Source organism: Leptonychotes weddellii, chromosome 4 (assembly GCF_054177405.1).
Source record: "Leptonychotes weddellii isolate Sample4059 chromosome 4, ASM5417740v2, whole genome shotgun sequence".
Classification (NCBI taxonomy): Eukaryota; Metazoa; Chordata; class Mammalia; order Carnivora; family Phocidae; genus Leptonychotes; species Leptonychotes weddellii.
In genome coordinates this window covers 59,479,370-59,506,009 of record NC_138372.1, presented here as the reverse complement: position 1 = coordinate 59,506,009, position 26,640 = coordinate 59,479,370, and the positions used below count along the sequence as shown (strand labels likewise).

The following is a 26,640-nucleotide window of genomic DNA, read 5'->3' as shown; positions in this document are numbered from 1 at the left end:
GGCTCTCTGCTCAGTGGGGATTCTGCTTCTCCCTCTCTCCCTGCCCCTACTCTCTCTTTCTCTCAAATAAAATCCTTTAAAAAAATAAGAATCATATAGTTAAAAATTATAAAGCCACTAAAAATAGAATGATTCAGTCTCCCTACTTCCTAGCCTAGAAATGCTAGCCTCTTTTTCTAAATAATTATTTTCTGGTTCTTATGAAAGTTAGTATGTTTGTTTTAGATTTTAAAATGAAAAAAATACAAGAATCCTAAAGAAAGAAGTCACTCAAACTCACCCCCTAAACAACCATTAAATTTCAACATACATACACTGTAAGTCATTTTTCTTCTACATTTAAAGATCGTTTTTACAAAAATGGGATATTACCACCCAATATTTTATAATCTGCCTTTTCATTTATCATTTTCCATACACAAAAGGGATAATCTCAACTTCTTCTGAAAACATACTCTTACCACAATTTTGAGCACAATTTGTTAGATCCATTTTCCTGTAATTTATATGACAACTCCCATTGTACAAATACTCTGGCAGAATATGTATTATTGACATAATTGCTGTTTTTCTAATAAGTTACATTATATTCACACTATTCAGCCCTATTAAGGAAGCCACTTATATTTTAGCATCATTTTTGCTCCCTTCCTCCTACACTATTACTAAGCTTAAGAACAGTTGAAAACGGTCATCTGTCTTCTATTCGCAGTTATTAACTCCAAATGCTCCTGAAACGTTATAGTGCTAAGAAGCCAATCACTGTTTAAGGTAAGTGTCTTGGGAAGCCTCGATTACAAAGTTCTTAGTATTATGGATTATAATTTCATTTTTCTATTAAAAATGTCAGCATTTAATGAATTTTCTTTTAATGACAGTTTACAATTAGAATAGGAAGAGTGCATATTTAGCCTGAGTCTTTATTCAGCTGGGTCTTTACACTGAAAACATATTTATCAGTTACACTCAGTATTCATCTAACCCATCGGCCACACCCCCACAAAAGAAACTGTAGCTCTTCATTTATCTTCTCCCATAGTAACTTTGTGGTAAATGCCAAACCAACATCTAGCTGGAGAGAAGGGCAGAACAAACTACAACGTAAGAAGATTAGGTGGCATGTTCTATCCCCCAAATTTATCACTGTGACTTTAAACCTTTGCCAAAAAATACATGAGAGTTGCATGCACTGTCAGATAAAATGCAAACTATCTAAAATTGAACATCTCTCCCCGACTTTCCCCCAATTTCCACATCCAAACTGCCTCATTTCTAATCACTCTCGTTACACAGGCTCCAAGGATAGACATCTTGGCAGTGACATTTGCTTCCGAACTTCCTCTTCTCTTCTCTTCTCCTTTAAGCAGCATCGGTCCAGCCCCTAACCACCATTCTGCCTTGGCAATATTACTCAGGATTTTTTCTCTCCTTCAAATGCCTGCTGCTGCCCCCAATCCCAGCCCTTATCCCTCACTCAGGCACTGCTACACAGTTTCTCCTCTATAAAATATGGCCACATTGTTTTTCCAGGCTTAATTCCCCAAAATCTATTTCATCATGTCATTCTTCAGTTCTAATACCTAAATGACTCCCTATTATCCTCAAAAACACACTCAGATTCCCCACCTAGTTTTTGGAGCTCTTCTTAGAAGAGCCCAACTACCCCATCCCCTCACCCACCTCCCCTCCAGCAACCCTCAGTCTGTTGCCTGTAAAGAGTCTCCCATGATTTGTCTCCCTGTTTTCATCAGAAGGGCACTTAAAGTGATGAACACTGGGTGTTGTATGCAACTGGTGAATCGCTGGATTCTACCTCTGAAACTAGTAATACAGCATATGTTAATTAAATTGAACTTAAGTTTAAAAATTAAAAAAAAAGAAAGAACCCAGAAACTGCTTTTGCAACCTGATTTGCTGAAGTTCCTACAAGCCTGGGCTCTTCACTGTCCTGAACACTTCCCACAGAAAACCCTCCTTGTCTATACTTTTCTTTCCATCTGCCAAGGCCAAGTTCAAATGCAATCTTCTCTAGGAGTCTTTCTCACGTAGTCCAGCCTACTCATATCTTTCCCTTCTCTGAACACCAATTTAAATTTCTGAAATGGATTTAAAATTTTACTCCATAATTCCGGGTATAAGAAATGTCAGACTGAACCAAACTTTGAGCCCCCACTCCAGAGGCTTGGTGAGAAACTGACTCTTAGTTTTATTATGTAAATCTATCTTCCTCTCCGAGGAACAAGAGAGCTAATGTGCTCAGTCCAACACAAACCCTACCCTGAAACTCTATGTCCAAGTCAGTGGGTCCACTTGCAGCCCAAGCCCAGGACACAGGGTGTCCTTCACCTCAGATTGCAAGGCTGTGCACAGTTTTTAGGATTTTTTTGTATTTATTTATTTGACACAGACAGTGAGCGTGTACAAGCAGGAAGAGTAGTAGGCAGGGGAGAAGCAGGCTCCCCGCTGAGCAGGGAGCCCGATGCGGGACTCGATCCCAGGGTCCTGGGATCATGACCCGAGCTGAAGGCAGACGCTTAACCGTCTGAGCCACCCAGGCGCCCCATGCACAGTTCTCAAGACTCTAATAGTGTATGCAATTCTATCAGGGGCCCTGTCACCTCTCATGGAAATAGGACACTGGTCCCTGATACTGTTGGGACCTACCAAAAACCATGGCTTTCTCTTTGGGGAAGTTCCTTCCCAATCTTACCATTTCTCCCAGACCCCAGAACTCTAAGCTTTAGAACCCTTCCCAGTCATGGAGAAGTCAGCTCTCAGCTGAAGTGCACTTTGTTGAAATCTGTATGACAGCACGTGTCCTAGTTCACGTTGTATTCTAGAGAGGCAGTACCATACACGGTTAAGAACACAAGCCTCAGGAGCAAACAGGAATTAAGTACTGTACTTGCACTTCCTGTCCACCACTGGGTGACTTCAGCAAGGTATTTAACTGCCCAAAGTCTCAGTTTACTTATCTGAAAAACCCTCTCAAGAATGGCATGAGGATTAAAACAGGCCATAACAGTAGTCCTATTAGGAATGACTTACATTTATATAACACTATGTGCCAAGCACTATTTTAAGTGCTTTACATATATTAACTCATTTAATCCTCACAACACTTTATGGATAAGTAAACAGGAACAAAGGGAGTAACTGGTCCAAAAATCACATAGGTAATAAGCAGCAGGACAGGAATTACACCCAAACAATTTGTCTCAGAGCCTATGTTCTTTATAGCTTCTTATAAGCATTCAATAAATGGTAGCTATTACTGCTACTAATAGAATTACTTGATTCTTAATGTATCTACCTCCTTATATAAATTGTAAGTTCCTTGAGGACAGCAAACATATGGACTTATCCATAACAGTTGTTAGAAAGCTGGCTCTGAAAGTTCACTGCATGGGTTAGAAGCCTGCCTCCATCACACACTAGCTGGCTCTAAAACCTTGAACAAATGGCTTAATCTTTTAGCTTGGTTGAAAGGATTAAGTGATTTCCTACTTAGAAAGTACTTAGAAAACTGAATGGCGTGTACCTGCTATAAGGACATATGGAAAGATCTCATTATTTGATATGAGATATGTCATCATCTGTCTTTCCATGATCTGGAACTGTGACAGAGTTCCCAACAAATACTTGCTAACCAACTCACCTGCACTGCTGTTCATGAACAACTTATAGAAAGGCTACACCTGGGGTGCCTGGGTGGCTCAGTCGGTTAAGCGTCTGCTTTGGCTCAGGTCATGATCCCAGGGTCCTGGGATCGAGCCCCGCATCGAGCTCCCTGCTAAGCGGGGAGCCTGCTTCCCCCTCTCCTTCTGCCTGACGCTCCCCCTGCTTGTGCTCTGTGTCAAATAAATAAAATCTTAAAAAAAGAAAAGAAAGGCTACACCTTCATAATAATAGTAATACTTTTATTGAACACGTACTATGTGTCAGGGACTATTCTATGATTTTTTAATGTGTTTAATCTCTTAATCCTCAATGTGATAAATACTATTACCATCTTTACTTTTTATATGAAGAAACCAAGCCACAGAAAGTTTAATTCATCTAATGCCACATTATCACACAGCCCATATATGACAGTCTATATACTTAACTACTTACGCTTTCTTCCTCTTTAGTAACTTTTATCATATTCCCCAGTATATTTTGAATTCAGTATACATGAAAAGGCACCAAGACCATTTGTTAGTTGAAACTTTTTCACTAGAAATAGCATGAAAAATAGACTTTTCAAATACTTGAAAAATACTTTCTATCTAAAAAGTCATCTAAAACTTAAAAGCCAAAATTTCTCTCTTAATATCAAATAGACTTCGTCTTTGAAAATGAGTACATCAGTGAAGCTGAATCACAAAGATGAGGTCTGAGTTTTCCAGCTGTGAATGACTCAAAGGACTCAAACGTACTTCACATACTGAACATCCTATTCTGATAGACACATAGCACAGAAATGAACTCTCTAAAAGAAGACATAGCCCAGAGATCTATTACAAAATCTAACCCCAAAATAAAGACTATCACTGCTTTAGGAGGTGAACTTTTTCTTTCAACTCCCTTTGATTTTGGTAACAATTTACAAAAACATTTCAGGCCTCCTACAAACATCTTTCCATAAAGGGCAAGAATTACCAACTAAAGAACTTCTCCAGGATAAATACAGACTCATCCAAGTAAAACAATCTAAGTTTCATAGATTTAACACTTATTTTTCTGCAATTAAAAGACCTCATAGGAAACAAACCAGTTGAACTAGTCTGGTCTTAGAACCAGTTAAGAGTGGATTTTCATAGCCTTGGGAAAGTCTAGGTTTACAGGGCAAACCCTGCAGGGTTGAGCTCATTGTGGAGACATGTTCCTTTTCATTGGCAAAAAGGGAAAGGAAGTGAGCCATGCCCTAAAAAAAATACCACCAGAGACATTCCACCTGATACTTGATAAGAACTGGGAAGGCTGCCATCAACTCATGGCTAGAAGGAGGAGAATTTGGATCAGAAAGCAGCTGACCAGGAGAAACCATGTTAGGTATGGGAAAGATTCCTCAAACTACAAATTTTTAACAAGGGAATCATTTAAACCAGTGGCTTCCAAATTTTATTTTTTGCTATGACCCACAGTGAGAAATATACACATTATATCATAACACAATTATACAGATGCACACACATCTAAATCTGAAACACAAATATACAAAAACACATTAACTGACATGTACAATGTAACTTACCCTTACTAGGCACAAAGAACTATGAAGTTTTCAATTCTATTCTACTCCCTATTCTAAACACAGTGGTTGAAATCCACTAGATGAAAAACAGTGATTTAAACTCTGATCAACACAGGAGAACCTGAGGGTGTGTTTTAAAGTAGCCTTTATTTCTCCCCCAGAGCCCCACCACCAACTTAAGAAAAGCTGAGTGGAGCACCTGCTCTTGGGTCAAGTAATAGGTTCTTGAGTGCTTGGGAAAAGGCCATCCAGAGGCTGTCTCTTCCATGTCTGGCCATTCCTCACTGTGCTGGCTCCTCCTCTTTCTACTCCCTAAATGCTGGCCTTCCCCCACAACTCTAGGTTTGGTCTTTTTCTTACTACTCTGAATGATCAGATTTCCACAGCTTCAAATTACTCATAAATCCCATTCCCTAGGCTCCAGTTCTCAACACTTGTCTACCTCTTACACATTTCCAACTAAATTCTCCCACAGGTTTCAAACTCATCAAGCCTAAAATTATATTGTAAGTACAGTCTCTCTTCTCTAAGTCCTCACCCAAATCACTTTCTCTTCTAGTTTTCCTCATCTTAAAGAAAAGCACTCCATTCCACCCCTTACCCAAGCCACAAATCTGTGGGTTATCATTTGCAATCTCTTTTCTTTTACCTCTACATTCAATGAGTTTCCAACTCTACCTTCTTAATATTCAGTGGCATGCAGGTAAGTGTTTAACCATCAGCTCTCCAGGCTAAAATAAAAAAAAAAACAAAAAAACAAAAACAAGTCCAAACTTGCAGTACTTTGAGTCTGTGATGTAAATACCCCACACCATAGCCAGTTTCAAGCCACCAATGTGAGCTCACTGAACATGGAGTTTGGAAGAGATGTGCACAAATGGCTCAAGCACACCAGTCTGTTCTTCAGAACGATTTCTCACCTCCATACCTACTGCTACTGCCTTCACTCAGGATTTCATCTTCTCTCTCCTCAACCTACACAACAGAACCTTCATGGATTTCCTTGGCCACACGAGCTTATAAACCACCCCCACCCATCTGACACAGTCTCCAAACTCTCTAAAAGCCAAGGCTCATCACCTGTTTAAACCCCTTCCTTGCCCACTCTTTTATCTTCACATACAAGGCTCTTGATTTGGTTTCTACCGACCCTTAAGCTTCAACTCTTGCCACACAACCACCTAGAACCTCTATTCCAATCATACAGACATACATGATATTCCCAAACATAGGATACTGCTGTATACCTCTACACCTTTGCTTATTCTATTCCTACTCCCTGGGACAACCTTCCCTAATTTGTTCACTAAGCACACCTCTTAAGATTCAGCTCAAATCTTTTCTCCAGGAAGCTTTTCCTCAACTCCTTAGGTAGACTTGATGTCGCCCACTTTTATGCCTCTAGTACATGTTAGCACTGCTAACTCTCTTTATTGAATTTCTTTTCACATTCATTTCCTCCCACTAGATAGGAGCTTCTTGAAGGCAAGAACTAGATCTTATTCATGTGATATACCAGGCAAGTAGTATGGTGATGGAATACAGTGGATGCTCAAGAAACTATTATTATCCCAGCCACGAACACTCTAATACCAGCATATACTAACTGCTCAAATATCTATTCAATGAAAACATCAGTATGTTCCTGCCATCTACCCAAAGCCAAAGGACAGCTAAGATACTCCACCTATACCTTCTAGATTATTAGGGAGCTCATACTGCCACAGTCAAAGCATTTGCACTGTAATTTTCCTTTAAGCCTACTGGCCTCTGTGTTAGTTTCCTAGGGCTGCCACAAAAGACCACCTGGCTTAAACAAAAGAAATCTATTTCCTCTGTTCCCAAGAAGTTGGATATCAAGTCACCCCCAGGGTTGATTTCTTCTAAGACCTCTCTTCTTGGTCTGTACAGGTCTTCATGGTCACATGGCATTCTCCTGCTATGTGTGTGTCCAAATTTTCTCCTCTTAGATCAGTCACATTGGATCAGGGCCCCCCCTAATGATCTCATTTTAACTTAATTGCCTCCTTAAAGACCTTATCTCCAAATACAGTCACATTCTGAGGTGGTGAAGATTAGGGCTTCAACACAAGAATTTTAGGGGGGCACAATTCAATCAGTAACAGCCTTCTGCTAAACTGTGAGCTCTTCAAAAGGCAGGAGCTATGGCTTAGTCTTTCTTAGTATCCACTGTGCCTAATGGAGTACCTGGAACACAGAAAATTCTCAATAAATTATTTGTGGCAGACAGAAATGAAGGACCTTCCCAGAAGTATAGTCCAAATCTGGATTATTGCCCTTTCCAAATCTGGTGACCAGCACCAAGAAGAATGTGGCTTTTACTCTTTCCCTTAAAGAAAGCTTGATGCAGCCTGGCTGGTTTAGTCAGTAGAACATGTGACTCTTGATCTCAGAGTTGTAAGTTCAAGTCCCATGTTGGGTGCAGAAATTACTTAAAGTCTTAAAAAGCTTGATGCCATCACAATCTCTAGAGAGTCCATTGCCAAACTGCCATTTACATAGCACCCAACACCAAACAGGAAAAAAAAAAAAAAAAAATCCGGAAGACCAGACACCCAAAGCCAAATGACAATACCCTGCCTCCCTCCAGATCCATTCTGATATACCCAGACTGACAGTATCATGCATGGGTAGAGTCAGATTCAAAGTCAAGAGAAAACAGGGGCGCCTGGGTGGCTCAGATGTTTAAACATCTGCCTTCAGCTTAGGTCATGGTCCCAGGGCCCTGGGATCAAGCCCCGCATCAGGCTCCCTGTTCAGTGGGAAGCCTGCTTCTCCCTCTCCCACTCCCCCTGCTTGTGTTCCCTCTCTCGCTGTGTATCTCTGTCAAATAAATAAATAAAATCTTTAACAAAAAAAACAAAAAACAAAAAACAAAGTCAAGAGAAAACCAACACACTCCACTAAGCAAGGCATAAAAGCTTAGGAGAGGGCGCCTGGGTGGCTCAGTTGGTTAAGCGACTGCCTTCGGCTCAGGTCATGATCCTGGAGTCCCGGGATCGAATCCCACATCGGGCTCCCTGCTCAGCAGGGAGTCTGCTTCTCCCTCTGACCCTCCCCCCTCTCATGTGCTCTCTCTCTCTCATTCTCTCTCTCAAATAAATAAATTCTTTAAGAAAAAAAAAAAAAAAGCTTAGGAGAAATGGCAAAATGGACATCTGCTACTTTTTTCCTACCCAAAAGGAAATTTCTCCCTCACTGTTCTGCATGATTTTGGTGAGCCTATTAACCATGCCTGCCTCCCCACTATCAAGATGGGACATGACCTTATCAGTTTCCCCTGCTCTCCCAGGAATTCGAATCCTGAGTGAAGTAACATGAAGATAGGAAATAACTGGAGGGAGTTAATCAGACCAGGGCCAGGAAAGGTGCCTGGTTCATACATTCCTGAAATGGCCTTCGTTCCTGACCTTCCCAAGGCATCACAGTCTTTGTTTCTGAGACCTACTTGATAAGTCTACCAAAAAATGCCTTTTCATTAAACTAGAAAGTATTTATTCTATAGCTCTGAAAAAGAATCTTGGCATATATAATGGCCCCTGGAAATGGGATGTGACTGGTGGTGGACCTAAAATATGAAAATAGGAGCAGGCTGTAAATGATTCCCCTATCCATGGCTGAGAGTTGTGTTCATCATCCTTGTTATATCACTGCAAAGCAACCAACTACACTCCTTCGTGCATTTTAGGACACAGTCCACATAACTCCCCAGGCTAAATCTTTAGGGAAGTTGGTAAGGAAATGTCAAAATACTAGAGTGTATGGCTATTTCAACAGCTTTTGGTAAAAATCCTAGAAATGACTTCACTTCAGCCTAGGTGGCCTAGCTGATCGCAGAGACCAGAACATTCTGCCTCACCTACATTGGCCCTTTTCTCCTGTAGGAATCCAACACAACAGAGTCAGATAATCATGAAGGACTAGGAATTTGAATCAATTCATTAATGATAATGCTAGAAGACACAGGAAGGAAGGAAGCAGAAAAAAAATAAGATTAGAACCAAGAGAACTGGGGGAAGTTAGATTCCTCAAGTACCTCCTAATGGATACTCCCCTTCCAAGAAAAGTGCCAAGCACTGGGATGAAGTCAAAGGATGGGAAACAAACTAGCATTGCCTTTATCTCAAGGCAAAAAGCAGCAAAATTGAGGGCTGAAGGATGGGCAGAGAGCAGCAAGGCCTACTTCTAAGAGAGAATCTCCAAGCCATGGCCCAAAGTCAAGTACCAACCTGGAGTGGAAAACGCACATAGTCCAGCAGATTTAAGTGGGGCTGAGTTAAGCTGTCATAGGAATTTTGGAAGATAAAAACCTATCATTGCTCCAAAATCGATTTCCACATATCCTAACCCACAGCACCACCAGAATTTGGGATGCAATACACCCCCACTAGGAAAATCCTACCCACTGTCCTTCTCAAATGTGTACATGGAATTCCTATGAGGCAACAGAGAGCAGGTTCAATAGGAGCCAGGGGGGTGATGTACACCGGGGAGGGTATGTACTATGGTGAGCGCTGTGAATTGTATAAGACTGATGAATCACAGACCTGTACCCCTGAAACAAATATTATATGTTAATAAAAAAATTAAAATTAAAAAAATAGTAGCCAGGCACATAAGGCAGTGCAGCACACCAACCATCTACATGTGTGTCTCAGGCACTGAAGGAGAAAACCTAATCATGGAGCAACAATAGCTACATACAATGATCTCTGTAACATCCAAAACTAACACCAACCTAGCATCCAAGTTAAAGCGTATCAGTAACTTTCTATAAAGATACAGGGACCACAAGATTTAGATGCAGACAGTAGGTAAAAATAGAAAAAAATTAACTCTGAAAAATAAACTACATGGTAGAAATAAAGGTGAAAAAAATTTATACTCCTTGAGTTGTACCAAGAGAATGACTGATTTATAAAGAGTCTAAGTCAAATAAGAATATCTCAAACTGGGGGCGCCTGGGTGGCTCAGATGGTTAAGCGTCTGCCTTCAGCTCAGGTCACGATCCCACGGTCCTGGGATCGAGCCCCGCATCGGGCTCCCTGCTCCGCGGGAAGCCTGCTTCTCCCTCTCCCACTCCCCCTGCTTGTGTTCCCTCTCTCGCTGTCTCTCTCTCTCTCTGTCAAATAAATAAAATCTTTAAAAAAAAAAAAAAAAAGAATATCTCAAACTGTTTATATCCTATCGGTTTATATGTTATAACACCCAAGGAGTTGATCAGCAAACAAAGCCACTTCAAAACGAGCGCTAGAGAGAAACCTGAGTGCTGCCCACCTTCTTCTGTAACAAGCAAGCTCAGAAGCTGGGTTGTACTCCATGCAGAATCACAGTATCTACAGTATTGTTTCCTAGAATGAATGGTCCCTCCAGGAGCAGCACTGGCATAAGGCATTCTTCCTCACCCCTCCCCCTGCCACCCAGTGTTTTCTTTTGGTTTTTGTTTTGTTTTGTTTTTAAGATTTATTTGACAGAGAGAGACACAGGGAGAGAGGGAACACAAGCAGGGGGAGTAGGAGAGGGAGAAGCATGCTTCCTGCTGAACAGGGAACCCAATGTGGGGCTCGATCCCAATACCCTGGGATCATGACCTGAGCCAAAGGCAGACGCTTAATGACTGAGCCACCCAGGCACCCCGGGGTTTTTTATTTTAATTCCAGTAGAGTCAACATACAGTGTCACATTAGCTTCAGGTGTGCAATATAGTGATTCAACATTTTTATACATAGCTCAGTGCAAGGCATTCTTAAACCTTCTATGGAACTCTTTCTCCCCCAAGTCATATAATCTACACTGTATTTCTATTAAATGGCACAGAATCACTTGGAAGTAGAGAAGAATTTCCATTTCCATATGGCTAGTACCTGTCGCTTACTTGCTAAGGGAGGGAAAATATAATTCCCGAGATCCATTGCATTCTCCCAACATTTTTATTAACTGCCCTGAGAAAACACCCATTTAAAGACAAACTATAAGGAATATTTATGCACTGTGAGCAAAAGAACAAACATAATTTGGGTGGGGTCATGGATGAGTAAGGGCAGTCTAGAATGATTCTGCTGAAGATATTTCAACACTGATGAACACTAGGCGGTCATTTGGCTTATTAAAATAGTGCTGGGTAGAGAGAAGCTGGCACATTTTCCTGTAGAGGAGATGGCCCTGGGGGTTTGAACAGTTGGGACACAGCTGCCATGGCTAAAACCAAGCAAGTACAGATGTCACACCAAAGTAGAAGTAATTTCATACCATACCATGCAGCCAAATTCAAAATGCCAATGGAGGAAAAGTATTGAAGTCTTTAAAATAGACTAGATAACTATTTTAAATACCAATTCTGTGTGTAACTGAAGTTTTTGCAGTTGACGTCCATGAACAACAGTTATTATGGCTTAGAGAGCTCAATCAAGAATTTTATTGCTGAGCAAGATAAATGTAATACAATGTGCTCTCCTTGGAGTTTGGAACTGCCACAAAGTCACTGGACATTAGACTTTGTGACTCCAAAGGTCTTTCAGAAATTGTCCTTTTAAACAACTTTTTTCTCCTCGAATAGTTGTTTTCCCTTGTCAGTGCTGTCATTCTCTATAGTCTTAATAGATATATTGTATCACATGGCATCACAGCTCAGTATGCACTATCCTTATAAAGACAAGCCAGGGAAGGGAACACTTCATACACATACACACCCACACCCAACTTACCAAATGCCTTCTTAGGTTCTATTAACTTCAAGGTAAAGGATTCATCTTTTTTTAATTCCTTTAATTTTTTTGCAACATCATAGTGACGCCACCCAACGATATTTTCTCCATTTACAGATTCAATATGATCCCCCACACAGACGGTTTTAACTGAGTCAATTAGGCTACCATCTTTAATTCTCTGAAAGAAAGAAAATTAAGGATAACACATAATACAAAATGGAACTGCATAACATTACTTTTCATGCTCCTGGGACATTATATATAATACACTGACATACTAACAATGCAACTTAAGGCTCAGTTAAAGATGAAAGACCAAGCAACAAAGGACAACCATCTTACCTCATTTAGAATTATGCTCCATCAATCATCACACCTTCTCTGAGAAACTTCTGACATCCCCTGGGGTACTCCCCCAAGAATGGTCAGGGTGTCACTCTCATGCTTCTCTAGTAGGTTCTGCTACATATTCTGAGCTCTAAGCTGAGCACTTTATATTTGCCATCTCATTTACTTTTAACAACCTTTATGAGAGTCTCACGTCATAGATGAGAAAAATTGAAGCTTGGGAAAATCTAGTAATTTGCCAGTTCAGCATACTATCGAGCAATTGTTCATTTACTTCTCAATTTCCATTATTGAACCGTAACATCCTTGGAGACAGAGATGGTGTTATTCACCACTACATGCTCTGTGTCTAGCACAGTCAAAGTCCCTCCGAAAATGGTTGTTGAATCATTTCAAAATGAAACCCATTACATGAGAATAGAGCTTAAGTTGTTTTTTTTTTTTTTACTGGCTACATTTTTTTAAACCTTAGTTACAAATGTAATGATTCAAGAATTAATACCACCTCAGCTAAGAACATTGATTAACTAATAACACACAGGTGTGGTTACCATTTAGGTAGCCAGTAGGAGTGATACTATACTATCATTTTTCACTTACACCTTTTAGGTCAGAAGAACTTAGGACTCAGGAAAACTTCAAATTGGTCTTTCTTAAATCTATTTTACTTCTATACAATAAATCTATAGCGCAGAGTCTCAAAAGGAGACCTAAGACTCCCTAAGATAGTACAAAGATTTTAGGGAAGGATTTTAGGGATCAGAGGCCCAGAAAAAAACTGCACAGGTAACAGCCCTGCAAAGTTAATTCTTCCACAGTAGTGAGGAACAGGGCAAAAGAAAATCCACAGTCTGCCTCAGGAGTCACACATCCTTCATGGGGGTGGGTAGGATAGAAATATTAGAGGCTACTAGATATATAATAAAAGCATGTGGGGGTGCCTGGGTGGCTCAGTATATAAGGAATATTTATGCACTGTGAGCAAAAGATATAAGGAATATTTATGCACTGTGAGCAAAAGCGTCTGCCTTCGGCTCAGGTCATGATCCCGGGGTGCTGGGATCGGCTCAGGTCATGATCCCGGGGTCCTGGGATCCAGCCCCACATCGGGCTCCCTGCTCCGCGGGAAACCTCCTCCTCCCTCTCCCACTCGCCCTGCTTGTGTTCCTTCTCTCACTGTGTCTCTGTCAAATAAATAAAATCTTAAAAAAAAAAAAAAAATGTGCATTCCCCACTCTTACCAGGTGGAAAAATAACACCTTCTGAATCAGCAGGGTAACCACTTCATCTAAGAGTTAAGAGGAAAACTGATCTCATGTACCCCAGCATCTCCATAATATCAACAGAAAAAAGAGAATCGTACAAGACTATTCTGGGAAGGTGGACTCTTTTAAGTTTTAAGTTTTATTACTATATACCAAAACTCACAATAGGTTTCTTTTTTACCCACTTTTAAGAACATTCCTATTTTCATTATAATAGTAACTATTAATATGCTTCATGTAAGAGAAATAATGCCAATTCAGAGCTCACTATCATTACAAAAAGTGAAATATTAAAAAAATGAGAAATTTCATCATCCGACTGGTATTGTTTTATTATTAGGAGTCAGTATTAGCATTATAACTTAACAGAATTAAGAGTTACTACAACACACCACTAAGTGCAACTGGAGTTTCTAAAGGGTCACAGAAAAATAAGATTTAAAAGAAAACTAGAGGGGCGCCTGAGTGGCTCAGTCAGTTAAGTGTCTGCCTTCGGCTCAGGATCGAGCCCCATGTCGAGCTCCCTGCCCATCGGGGAGCCTGCTTCCTCTGCCCCTCTCCCCCCGTTTGTGCTATCAAATAAATAAAATCTTTTAAAAAAATAAAAAGAAAAAAGAAAACTAGAGTATAAAGAAAAAAAACTATTAAATATCCTGTCATCTACCCATTCTTAAGCCATTCGAGAATGTGAAAATCTATGTAACTTTCACTTCCTTTTTATTCTAATTTATCTCTTAATACCTTCTGAACCTATTTTTTCCTTTGATCAATGACACCATATAAATTTCAGTGTTCCACCACATATTTTTAAGACTTGTCACAATTGATTAAAAATAAGCAGTATATAAAGTTAATCAAATGAAAATTTACAGGGCACATGGCTGGCTCAGTCAGAAGAGTATGCAACTCTTGATCTCAGAGTCATGAGTTTGAGCTCCTATGTGGAGTGTAGAGATTAAATAAATAAAACTTTTCTGAAAAATGGAAAACTTTACAGACACATATAAATCTTACCAGTAAATTAAAGGTCAGAGTAACAAAAATCTAGGTTGTCCTGGACCTGTGAGTAGCCACAGACATCACTAGAAGAGTGTCCAGACTGAAGGAAGAAAGGCAGTTACCAGAAGTCAGAGCAAGTAGCAAGGCAAGAATCCAGGTGGGCAAGAAAAAAGTCAAAGCATGGGTAATCATCAGAGTTAGCAGATAAGGATCTGGGATGAAGAGATGGGAAAATCAGTGTAAGAAACCTGAAGAACACCATAAGGGGAATCAAATTCAGAAGCAAAGGGCATGCCTGGGTGGCTCAGTTGGTTAAATGTCTGACTCTTGGTTTTGGCTCAGGTCATGATCTCAGGGTTGTGGGATCGAGCCCCACACATTGGGCTCTGAGCTCAGAGCAGAGTCTGCCTCAGATTCTCTCCCCCTCTCTCTCCCACGCATGCAGTCTCTCTTACATAAATAAGTAAAATCTTAAAAAAAAAAAAAAGATATAGAAGCAAAATAGAAGACACTGATTATATATGTTATGGATTACATAAGCTGTAGCCTCTTAAGTCATAAAGAATGAGGTAGCAATTGAGACAAGTTTCTGGAATCTATTCTTTGATAATCATAACATGATAGAGATTAATAATATTGCTAAAAGTGCTATTCAAACACAAGGAACTGGAAAATAAAAAAGTATTAGTTCTATGCTTATATTTACTGACTCAGTATCATTCTCTGTGACACTTAGAACTTTGTTTCATCTGGCTTTAGAGCTTGATACTGCAAAATGCAGAGAAGACAAATATTTTTTAAAAGATGGGATTCACATTATTAAACTCAGAGGTTCCCAATCATTTCAGACATTATAGTATTTTCCATTATTTCACTGCATATACTTACAGAACTCTGCTCATCACAGATATCAGCAGAACTCGAGGGCAGCATTGCACCCTCCTCACAGCTTAGGCATCAGATTCAAGGTTGTTTGAGCTGCGTGCCTTACTGCCATGGTCAGCAACTCTGAGATCTGTGCTGATCCTCCCAACACTGTCCTCAAAACTCATTCATAATAAAGTAACATTCATTAACAACTGTAAATAGTTAATTCACTTAGCCTTCAAAGCAAGCCTCATTCCATTAACAGAGGAGAATATCAAGGTACGGTGATTACATGGCTTGATCAAAAGAACACAACAACAGAATGAGGATTCAAACAGAGGTGGTCCAAGAGACTACATGACTCTGAATTACAAGGCCTAAAATATTTACCATCTGTCCCTTTATGTAAATGTTTGACAACTCATCTTGAAACACTCTAGGAATTTCCGGTTTTGTTAAAAGTATACACTCTGAATTTTCTGATTAGGTTATTTATATACTCTGGTTCTGGGAAATTGAGACTTGTAAAATCTAAAATCACAAATGTTTTAGTCTGTTGTCTTTTCACCTGAAAAGTTTTATCTGTAAGAACCATGCAGTACTTTTAATTTTTTTTAATCACATATATATATATATTAGACTCTACATAGAAAATAGATTATATAGTAGAGGTATTTCTCTGACATTTCACTTAGCATAATACCCTTGAGGTCCATCCATATTGCCACAAATGGGAAGATTTCATTCTGTTATACAGCTAATATTCCTGTGTATGTGTGCACACGTCTTTATCCATGCATCAGTGGATAGGCACCTAGGTTGCTTCCACATCTTGACTGTTGTAAATAATGCTGCAATGAACACCATACACAAATGCATGGTGCATTTGTCTTTATGATTTTAGAGAGAGCATGCACAGAGGGAGGAGCAGATGGGGAGGGACAAGCAGACTCTGCATGAAGCACAGAGACAGATGTGGGGCTCTGTCCCACCCCCGAGATCATGACCTGAGCTGGACACTTAACCGATTGAGCCACCCAAGCATCCCTGGTTCATTTATCTTTCTGAATTAGCATTTTCATTTTCCTCATATAAATACCCCGAAGTGGAACTGCTGAATTGTATGGTAGCTCTTTTAATTTTTTGAGGAAACGCCATATTGTTTTCCATAGTGGTTGCACCAATTTACATTCCTACCAACAGTGCACGAGCGTTTCCTTTTCTCCACATTCTCACCAACATTTGTTACTTCTAGTCCTTTTGAGAATAGCCATTCTAACAGGTGCAAGGTGGTATCTCACTGTGGTTCTGATTTGCATTTCCCCGATGATTAATGACATAAAGCATCTTTTCATGTAGCTGTTAGCCATCTGTAGGTCTTCTTTGGAGAAATGTCTATTCAGATCTTCCGCCCACCTTTTTTTTTTTAATCTATTTTAGTTAAATAGCCCACTTTTTATTTTTCCTTCTGTTGCTTGTTTTCAGGTTCAAAAATCACCAAAACCTATGTCTAAGAGCTTACTGCCTAGTTTTTCTTCTAGTTTTGTGGTTTCAGGTTTTAATTCAAGTCTTTATTCCATTCTGGGTTAATTTTTGTGTATGGTGTGAGATAATAATCCAGTTTCACTCTTTTGCATGTGACTATCCCATATTTCCCATACCATTAAACAGAATATCTCAAACTAAAGATAAAAAATAGAGTGTCCCCTCCTCCATTGTATATTCTTGGCTCCTTTGTTATAAATTGGCCATATATGCAGGAGTTTATTTCTGGGCTCTCTATTCTGCCCCATTGATCAAGGTTTGTTTTTATGCCAATACCACAGTTTTAATTACCATAGCTTTGTAATATACTTTGAAATCAGGGAGTATGCTGCCTCCAGCTTTGTTCTTCTTTCTCAACCTTGCTTGGCTATTCACGGTCTTCTATGGTTGGTTCCACATAAATTTTAGGACTATTTGTTCTATTTGTATGAAAAGTGTCATTGGAATTTTGATAGAGATTGCACTGACTGTAATATTACTTTGGGTAGTATGGACATTTTAACAGTATTAATTCTTCCGATCCATGAGCATGGAATAGCTTTTCATTTGTCTTCAATTTCTTACAATTACATCTTGTAGTTTTGAATAGGCTATTCTCCTTGGTTAAACTTATTCCTCGGTACTTTATTCTTTTTGATGCAACTGTAAATGGAACTGTTTTCTCAATTTTTAATAGTTCATTGTTAGCATATAGAAATAAGATTTTAGCATGTCAATTTTATATCCTGCAACTTTACTGAATTTATTAGTTCTAACAGTTTTCTGGATAAAGTCTTGAGTTTTTTGTATATATCCTCTTCAAACAGTGACCATTTTACTTCTTCCTCTCCAACTTGGATACCTTTTACTTCTTTTTCTTGCCTAATTGTTCTGGCTAGAACTTCCAATACTGTGTTAAATAGAAGTGGCAAGAATGGTCATCCTTGCCTTGTTCCTGATCTTAGTGGTGAAAAGCTGAAAGCTTTCCCTCTAAGTATGTTAGCTGTGGGCTTGTCCTATAGGACCCTTATTACATTGAAGTATGTTCCCTCTATACCCACTTTGTTGAGAGTTTTTACCATAAACAGATGTTGAATTCTACTAAATGCTTTTTCTGCATCTACGGAGATAATCATAATTTTTATCCTTCATTTTGTTAATGTGGTTTATCACATTGATTTGTGGATGTTGAACCATCCTTGGAATAAACCCCACTTGGTCATGAGGTATGATCCTTTAATGTATTGCTGAATAGGACTGCTGATGTTTTGTTGAGGACTTTTGCATTTATGTTATTATGAATACCGGCTCTTCTCATGGCATTCTTGTCTGGTTTTAGGTATCAGGGTAATGTTGACTTCATAAAATGAGTTTGGAAGAGTTCACTTCCAATTTTTGAAAGAATTTGAGAAGGATTGGTATTAATTCTTCTCTTTGAATGTTTGCTAGAATTTGCCAGTGAAGCCATCTGGTCCTAAACTTTTGTTGTTGGGAAGTTTTTCATTACTATCAAGGAGATTAAATCCATCAGCTCAAATTTTATTTCATCATCAGTCTTGGTGGGTTGTAGGTTTCTAGGAATTTACCCATTTCTTATATGTCATCCAAGATGTTAGAAAACTACTGTGAACAGCTATACCTATGATCCTCTGCATTTCTGTGATATCCAGTGTAACATCTTTCACTTCTGGTTTTATTGGAGTCCTTTTTGGTGAATCTAGCTAAAGGTCAATTATTTTTCAAAGAACCAACTCTTAGTTTCATTGATCTTCTCTAGTGTCTTTTTAGTCTCTTTCTTTTAGAGTGGGGTGGGGGTGGAGAGGGAGAGAGAGAATCCCAAGCAGCAACCCCCTCACATGGGGTTCGATCTCACAACCCTGTGATCACAACCTAAACCAACATCAAGAGTCAGATGCTTAACCGACTGAGCCACCCAGGTGCCCCAGATATTCCTAGTCTTATTTTTGCTCTAATCTTTGTTCTTTACTTCCTTCTACTAACTTTGGGCTTCATTTGTTCTTTTTCTAGCTCCTTGAGGTATAAAGTTAGGTTGAGATTTGTTTCTTGAGGTAGGGAAGTTCATAGAGATAAATACCTATTAAAACTGCTTTTTGGGGGCACCTGGGTGGCTCAGTCAGTTGAGCATTGGACTCTTGATTCTGACAAAAGCCTGATCTCAGGGTCATGAGCTCAAGCCCTGGGTTGGGCTCCAAGCTGTTCATGGAGCCTCCTTAAAAAAAAAAAAAAAAAAAAAACAGACAGACACACACACACACACACACACACAAAATCATGGAACCTGGGACACCTGGGTGGCTCAGTGGGTTAAGCATCTGCCTTTAGCTCAGGTCATGATCCTGGGGTCCTGGGATCAAGCCCTGCATCAGGATCCCTGCTCAGCAGGGAGTCTGCTTCTCCCTCTCCCTCTGCCCCTCCCCCCTGCTTGTGCTCTTGCTTGCTCATGCTTTTTTTCCCCAAATGAATTAAAAAAAGCATGGAGCCCAACACAGGGCTCAATCCCAGGACCCTGAGATCACAACCTGAGTCAAAAATCAAGAATCAGATGCCCAACCGACTGAGCCACCCAGGTGCCCCAGGCCTCTGTACTTCTAAAGCCCATGCTCCCATGCATCACCCTGCACCGCCTCCCTAACATGGAATCCTTCCTCTTTACCTTTGTCTGAATCTATACCACACTGTCCTACTCTAATATACTGACTTCTAACCACTACTGAAAGGATATCAAGTACTCACTTCAGCAGCACATACACTAAAATTGGAACCATACAAAAAACATTAACACAGTCCCTGAACAAGAATGACATACAAGCTCTTGGAATGTTTTTGTTTTTTTTTCTGCCTATGGTGAGCCAAAAATTAATGAAAATGATTACTTATAAGGAGTGGGAGAAATGAGTAATGGGTTAGAGGGCTAGGGGAAAGAGTGACAGATCTCTGAAGGTCTTTTAATACAGTTTTAACTTTCAAATCATGTTAGTATTTTATGTATTCAGAAAAAATGAAAACAAGGATGAGGGGGAAACTCAATTCAAAGAGAAGCAAATAAATTCAACAGTATTTCAAATAAATAATAATCACATAATGGGGAAAGCGGCAGGAAAGAACCTATTCCAAGTAACCTCTGAATAGAATACTTTGTTTATATATGTACATTTAAAGAGGATATTTGGCAACTGATAAAATTTTAAACTAATGTCCATCCTGCAGGTTGTTTTTGTGTTTGTTTAAAGATTTACTTGACAGAGACAGCGAGAGAGGGAACATAAGCAGAGAGTGGGAGAGGGAGAAGCAGGCTTCCCGCCGAGCAGGGAGCCCGATGTGGGGCTCGATCCCAGGACTCTGGAGATCATGACCTGAGCCGAAGGCAGACGCTTAATGACTGAGCCACCCAGGCGCCCCACACTGCAGTTTTATCAATACTAGATTTTCTGAATTTCACAATTGTACTATAGTTATATAGAGAAAAACCCTGTGCTTAGTAACTCCATTCTGAAATAGTAAGGGCTAAATGGGCATAATACATACAACCCACTTTTTCAAATAGTTCAGAAAAATTGTATGTATTTGTATTTATGTGTATATATACACGTATATGAGAGCAAACAAAACAGCAAATGTGGCAAATGATAAAAATTGGAGAAATAGATAAAGGGTATTATGGAAGTCCTCTGTATTATTACAATCTTTCAATAAATTTTAAATTACCCCCCTCAATTTTTAAAAAGTCATATTAACCATGTACACAGGCTATTCATTTCTCTAAGTTGAATTATACGTCAGCAATTGGCTTATGCTCCACTTTCTCTTTGCCATCATGTTGTCTCCACAGGACTAGTAATGAGTATGGAGGCAGGCACATGTTCAAGGAGGCATTAAAAAAATAAAGAATACAAGCTCTGAACATCAGAGGTTAAGATCTAAAAAATCCACACGTGCTTGCAAAACTTCTAAGCCCTTCCCTGCTGACATTAGAAAGGCATTGCTGCATGTGCCTCATGTCCTGAGCTTCCCCCAGATAATCCCACATGACTTTCCCAACTCACGATTTTCCATTTGATCACCCACTCGACCTTCAGCACAGTCATATCTTTTGCAGAGCTAAAAATAGCCATTCTATCAAATGGGAAGTTAAATAAAGTACTATTTACAGTTAAGAAGATAGCTTCCCTAAGACTTTAATGATGACAATGCATCAGCAAAGATTTAGACAAAATAAAAACATGAAACATGTTCTGTTTATGAAATTTATAACTAATTCTTAGTGAAGTGGATAGGAATGTCAGCTCTGGAGCCAGATCTCTTGAATTCAAATCCTGAATTTTTTAGCTATGTAACTTTGCAGCAAGCTACTTAACCTCCCTGATCCTGTTTCTACATCTTTAAAAGAAGTTAAAAATACTGCCACAGGTGAATCTCCTAGACATATTGAACAAAAGAAGCCAGAAACAAGAGAGTACATGATTCTACTTAATGAAGTTCAAGAAGCAGCAAAACTATGGTGATAGAGGTCAGAACAGTGGCAACCTTTGTGGGGGAAGTAGAGTGACTGAGAAGAGTTCCAAGAGAATTCTGGGTGGTAGAAATGAAGTCTCCCTTGAGCCCGGTGGTGGTTACAAAGGTATGAGTACAGTAAGTCATACATTAAAAATTTGTTATACATCAAGAAAAAACATAGTATCAAATTGAATTGTGAGGACTGAGAAACAGTATGTAAAGTGCCTAGTACATAATCATTCAATAGAAGTCAGCTGTTATACAATTGCTTAATAGATTTGATTTTTTTTTTTTTTTAAGATTTTATTTATTTGACAAAGAGAGAGCAAGAGCAGGAACACAAGCAGGGGGAGTGGGAGAGGGAGAAGCAGGCTTCCCAGCAAGCAGGGAGCCTGAAGCAGGGCTCGGTCCTGGGAACATGACCTGAGCCGAAGGCAGACACTTAACGACTGAGCCACCCAGGCACCCCTGCTTAGTAGATATTTAAGAGATGAGGGGAGCCTGCTTCTCTGCCCCTCCCCCTGCTTGTTTTCTCTCAAAAATAAAATCTAAAAAACAAAAAGAGATGAATCTAATTTCCTTTTTACCACTCCTCAGTTCTTAGTTTTTCATACTATTTCAAACCTCCTTCTCCCATCTTTGCAGCTCTATATTGTTCTTATATCTAAATAAAGGAATTACATAGTTTAGAAAACGTTGAACATTTAAGAAGTTGTCAAAAATGTGTACACTTGGGGTACCTGGCTGGCTCAGTTGGTAGGGCATGCAACTCTTGATCTCAGAGTTGTGAGTTTGAGCCCCACACTGGGCATAGAGATTACTTTAAAAATTATATTTATAATACATATATATATATTACACACACACACTCTTACTTGGAAATAACCCTAGAAAATCAATGGAAATCAACATGGAAGTCATCAGATATTAATGAGCTACAGACCTACAAGAGCTCATATGGATGAGTGGGCACCAGGACCAGGCTTTCCTTTTCAGTAAATTCTAAATTCTAGAGGAAGTTTAAACTGAAGGAAAGAAATTCAAGGGTAAACAAAAAATGAGGTCTTTGAAACATTTTTTAAATGAAACCTTATCAAACCATCCCTGCTAAGCCAACTTTCACTCTGAAGATTTCTTTGACCTGGTAGATTTTCCTAACTATTACCCTCAGTTAGGTCACATAGTTATTTTTTTAAGACTTACCTTTATAAAAGCATAGCCAGTACCATTATCTGTGATGATGAGACCAAGTGAATCCTCAGATTTATATACATTCACTTCTTTTTGGATCCCTTTCACATGGGCAAATATGAAATCTTCAAGACCTACATGTGATCCTAAGACTCTTTCCATATCAACTTTAGGTGTGTTTAAAGTACAATATAATATCTGTAAGAAAGAAAGAAATAGGTTAGCCCAGTTTCCATCAGGAAACATTCTGGTCATTAGTTTAATATTTGAGTGAAATAGTCCTCAATTTATGATCTAAGAAGTTACATCATTAACCTCAGGTAATATATATGGAGTACTTCCTATAGGCAAGGCTGTATTCTAAACAATTTACAGCCATGATCTCATTTAATCCTCAGAAGGACTTTATAAATACATTATCACCTCCAAATTATAGATGAGGAATTTGAGGCTAAGAAAATAATTTGCCTGAGGTCACAAAGCCTGTATTTGTCAAGAGCAAGATTCTGAGTTCAGATCATACCAACTTTGAAGTGATTTAAACACTTACATTACCTGCCATTTACAATGCTAAAACCAAAAGTTCTGTTCCCAAAGGCAAGGCCATGACATGTTTACCACAATGAAATTATAGGCAAGACTATTTTTGAAAACTGGTTTTTTTAAAATGAGGAAAATTATTTATCTTGCATTATAGTGCTTGAGAAAAGTGATTAATGAATGAGGTACCAAAATGAAGCGGTCTAAAACAGACCTTAGAAGACCACTAATCCAATTCCTTAATTTTCAAAATAAAGGAACTGAGGTGTGGAGAGATGAACGCAATTTGGTCAAAGTCACATGAAGGTAGAAACAGCAGGAAAAACTGCAATAGTAAAAAGTTGTATAGAGATTTTAAAGAGACTCATGTTCATGTCTTTATTGAACCTCATTTTCCTTCAAAAATAGGATTCATTTTACTAAAATCTGCAGGCCAGCTCTTAAGTTTGTCCACCATGATTTGGGTAATTTCTGGGGCCCAAATACAAAATTACAGAAGAGGAGGAGAAAGTGTTGAAAACACATCATTGGTTCAAAAATTAAGTTCAGGGCGCCTGGGTGGCTCAGTCGTTAAGCATCTGCCTTCGGCTCAGGTCATGATCCCAGGGTCCTGGGATCGAGTCCCACATCGGGCTCCCTGCTCGGCAGGAAGCCTGCTTCTCCCTCTCCCACTCCCCCTGCTTGTGTTCCTGCTCTCGCTCTCTCTGTCAAATAAATAAAATCTTTAAAAAAAAAAAAAAAAATTAAGTTCAACAAACATTTCTTGAGTACGTATGTCCCAAAGAAAAATTTTTTTTTAAAGATTTATTTATTTTGACAGAGAAAGAGCGAGCGAGAGCAGGAACACAAGCAGGGGGAGTGGGAGAGGGAAAAGCAGGCTTCCCGCTGAGCAGGGAGCCCGATGTGGGGCTCAATCCCAGGACCCTGGGACCATGACCCTGAGCTGAAGGCAGATGCTTAACGACTGAGCCACCCAAGCACCCCCAAAGAAAAACATTTTAATATGGCTGTCTTATACCAAAATGGCTAAATGAAAAAAATTTTTTTACTCTTTTATTGTCAAGTAATTTTGCCACAGATGTTGTCAGCCCTTGCTTCAGTCCTCCCTTTCAACCCTCTCCCTATATCCCTGGGTTTCACACCATTCCTGATTCCCACTGGAACTTAAGCCTTAACACATCCATAAGCCTCATAAAGTTCGGAAATGGTGCAACTACTACTTATTAAATGGCTCTTTAAGCCATATCAGAATGTGTCTGAATTGGAAGAGCTCTCTCTGCTACACAGCTAAAAAGTCCAGCGTGGTCAGCAAAACTCTGATCAAATCTCAGAAGTGTATGAAAGGAGCTAGTGATGAGGACAAGAGGCAACCGGGTACCAAAGAATAAAGGCTTACAAAGAAAAACTGCTGTCCTCACCCTTTCCCTTTTTCATCTGTGGTGAGCTGTGCTAACTGGTGGATATTTGATTTAACCCTTTGCGTTCCTGGGCAGGACATAATATATTTGGCTTTATGATTAGTAAGTTTTTGCAAATATGCTAGTGTAAAAATCGTATAATTCACAGGGGGAAAGAAAGTCCTTTAAGAATGGCTCCTATTCCTTATTCTAACTGCGAAATCAATAGTATAATTAGTCCACCTGCAAAAATCATTAATAGTGTGGGTAGAGGGGCAAGGGAATATGCATAGTAAACTGCTTTTCTGATTTCCTTTCTCAAAGAATGATGGGAAGTAGAGGAAACAGTTTTGTGTTGTTTTAAACAGTGAATCTGTTAATGTGTTCACAGTGGATCCCAAACACCATTAATATAAAAGCAACTTACCAGTTAGGAAATAAAACATTAAAACATAATGATGAGGGGCGCCTGGGTGGCTCAGTCTGTTAAACCTCTGCCTTCGGCTCAGGTCATGATCCCAGGGTCCTGGGATAGAGCCCCATGGGCTCCCTGCTCAGCAGGGAGTCTGCTTCTCCCTCTCCCATCCCCCTCTCTGTCAAATAAATAAAATCTTCAAAATGATGATGATGATGATGATGTAACAGGGCAGGAGAAAAGCCCCAAAAAGGAAATCCCATACAAAGTGGACTTCTAGTTACTATGCTGCTTCCTTTCTTTCAATTTTTCACATTTCACTGCAAAGCAAATATTAGATTTCCTGTAGGTATGACCCTTTTTCATTGTGCTTCCTCCCCTGCAGAATAATGTTCCATTCCAGACAGCCAAAAGTTTGCAGGCAAGGTATCATTTTTTTTTCTGGAAGGAGTGGAGCCAGCTACATCCTTCACAGAATGGAGCTCCACAAGCTGTGTTGAAAACCTGCAGGAATGTAATGGTCACTGAGAGGTAGAGTGCAAGCCCTCTGCAACAGCAAGTAATTAAAACTCCCTGACTTCAGGTCAGATCTCCATGGGAGAATAAAAACATAATGCTCCTGGGATCTCAACGCACAACCATCAACAAATATATCTGTTAAATATGTGATAAAGGGCTAGAAATTCAAACACATCCTCGCTGAAAAATAAGGAAGTGATACAGTGCTTTCTGAATGCTGCAAAATTCTTGCTCATTCATCCACCCACCAATTACCTATTGAATAGCTGCTTTTTGCCAGGTTCTGGGCTGCCCACTATGTATGCAAAGATGGACAGTCCCTATACAACAAGGAAATCCCCGGCTCATACACTGCACTGAGGTATAGTAAGGCAACATGAGTCAACTGGAAGAGATCAAAAAGCCATGAATATTTTAAACCAAAAGGAACATCAAATACGTATCTTGAGCTTTCCTATCTTCATTCATACATTTCCCTCAATCCAAAATCTAAAATGCCTGCCCAACCCATTCCACCCCTATGCTCTTGTCTATTGAGACTATGCGCAAATGTGACAGCCCAGGTGGAATCAATCTTTCCACTTCGCTCACATCATTTAAATCCAGTACCTCATTCAACTATCTGAGTCACCTTGCCTTGAAGTCCTATTGGTTTAACACATGTATTTTGTCATCCTCACCCTGAGAGGAGATCTTGTTCTCTTTCTCCTACAATGGCTAACAAGCACCCCACTCAGTTTGTATCTGAGGGGCAATGACAATATATGTTTACTTACCTCATTTGATACAATATACATGTATACTAGGTTTTATTATCCTCTTTTTGCAGATGAGAAAATTACGACTTTATCCAATTAACACAGCTAATAAGTGTTTACTGTTAGGATAGAAAAAAAGATGATGCACTGTTCAGGTCATATCCATGTTCCTTTAAGAAATACTTGCTTCCTTTATAGCAGCAATGTCCACAATAGCCAAACTGTGGAAAGAGCCAAGATGTCCATCGACAGATGACTGGATAAAGAAGATGTGGTATATATATACAATGGAATATTATGCAGCCATCAAAAGGAATGAGATCTTGCCATTTGCA

At 39.4% G+C, this 26,640-nt stretch overlaps 1 protein-coding gene and 1 non-coding gene across 5 annotated transcripts in view; one reads left to right on the top strand and one right to left on the bottom strand.

The window, feature by feature from the left end:
* Window positions 1–26,640, bottom strand: part of GIPC2 (GIPC PDZ domain containing family member 2) — a 305,601-nt gene that overhangs the window by 254,080 nt on the left and 24,881 nt on the right. For all 4 annotated transcript variants that reach the window (XM_081817037.1, XM_081817038.1, XM_031027188.2 and 1 more), the window contains exons 2-3: window positions 22,689–22,874; window positions 11,965–12,145 (exon numbers count right to left, since the gene is read on the bottom strand). In XM_081817037.1, coding sequence (XP_081673163.1) covers window positions 11,965–12,145; window positions 22,689–22,874 — 367 coding nt within the window. The remainder of the gene's footprint in view (window positions 1–11,964; window positions 12,146–22,688; window positions 22,875–26,640) is intronic.
* Window positions 19,717–19,823, top strand: LOC115940646 (U6 spliceosomal RNA). The gene has a single exon (XR_004075379.1). It is a non-coding gene; the product is annotated as a U6 spliceosomal RNA (small nuclear RNA).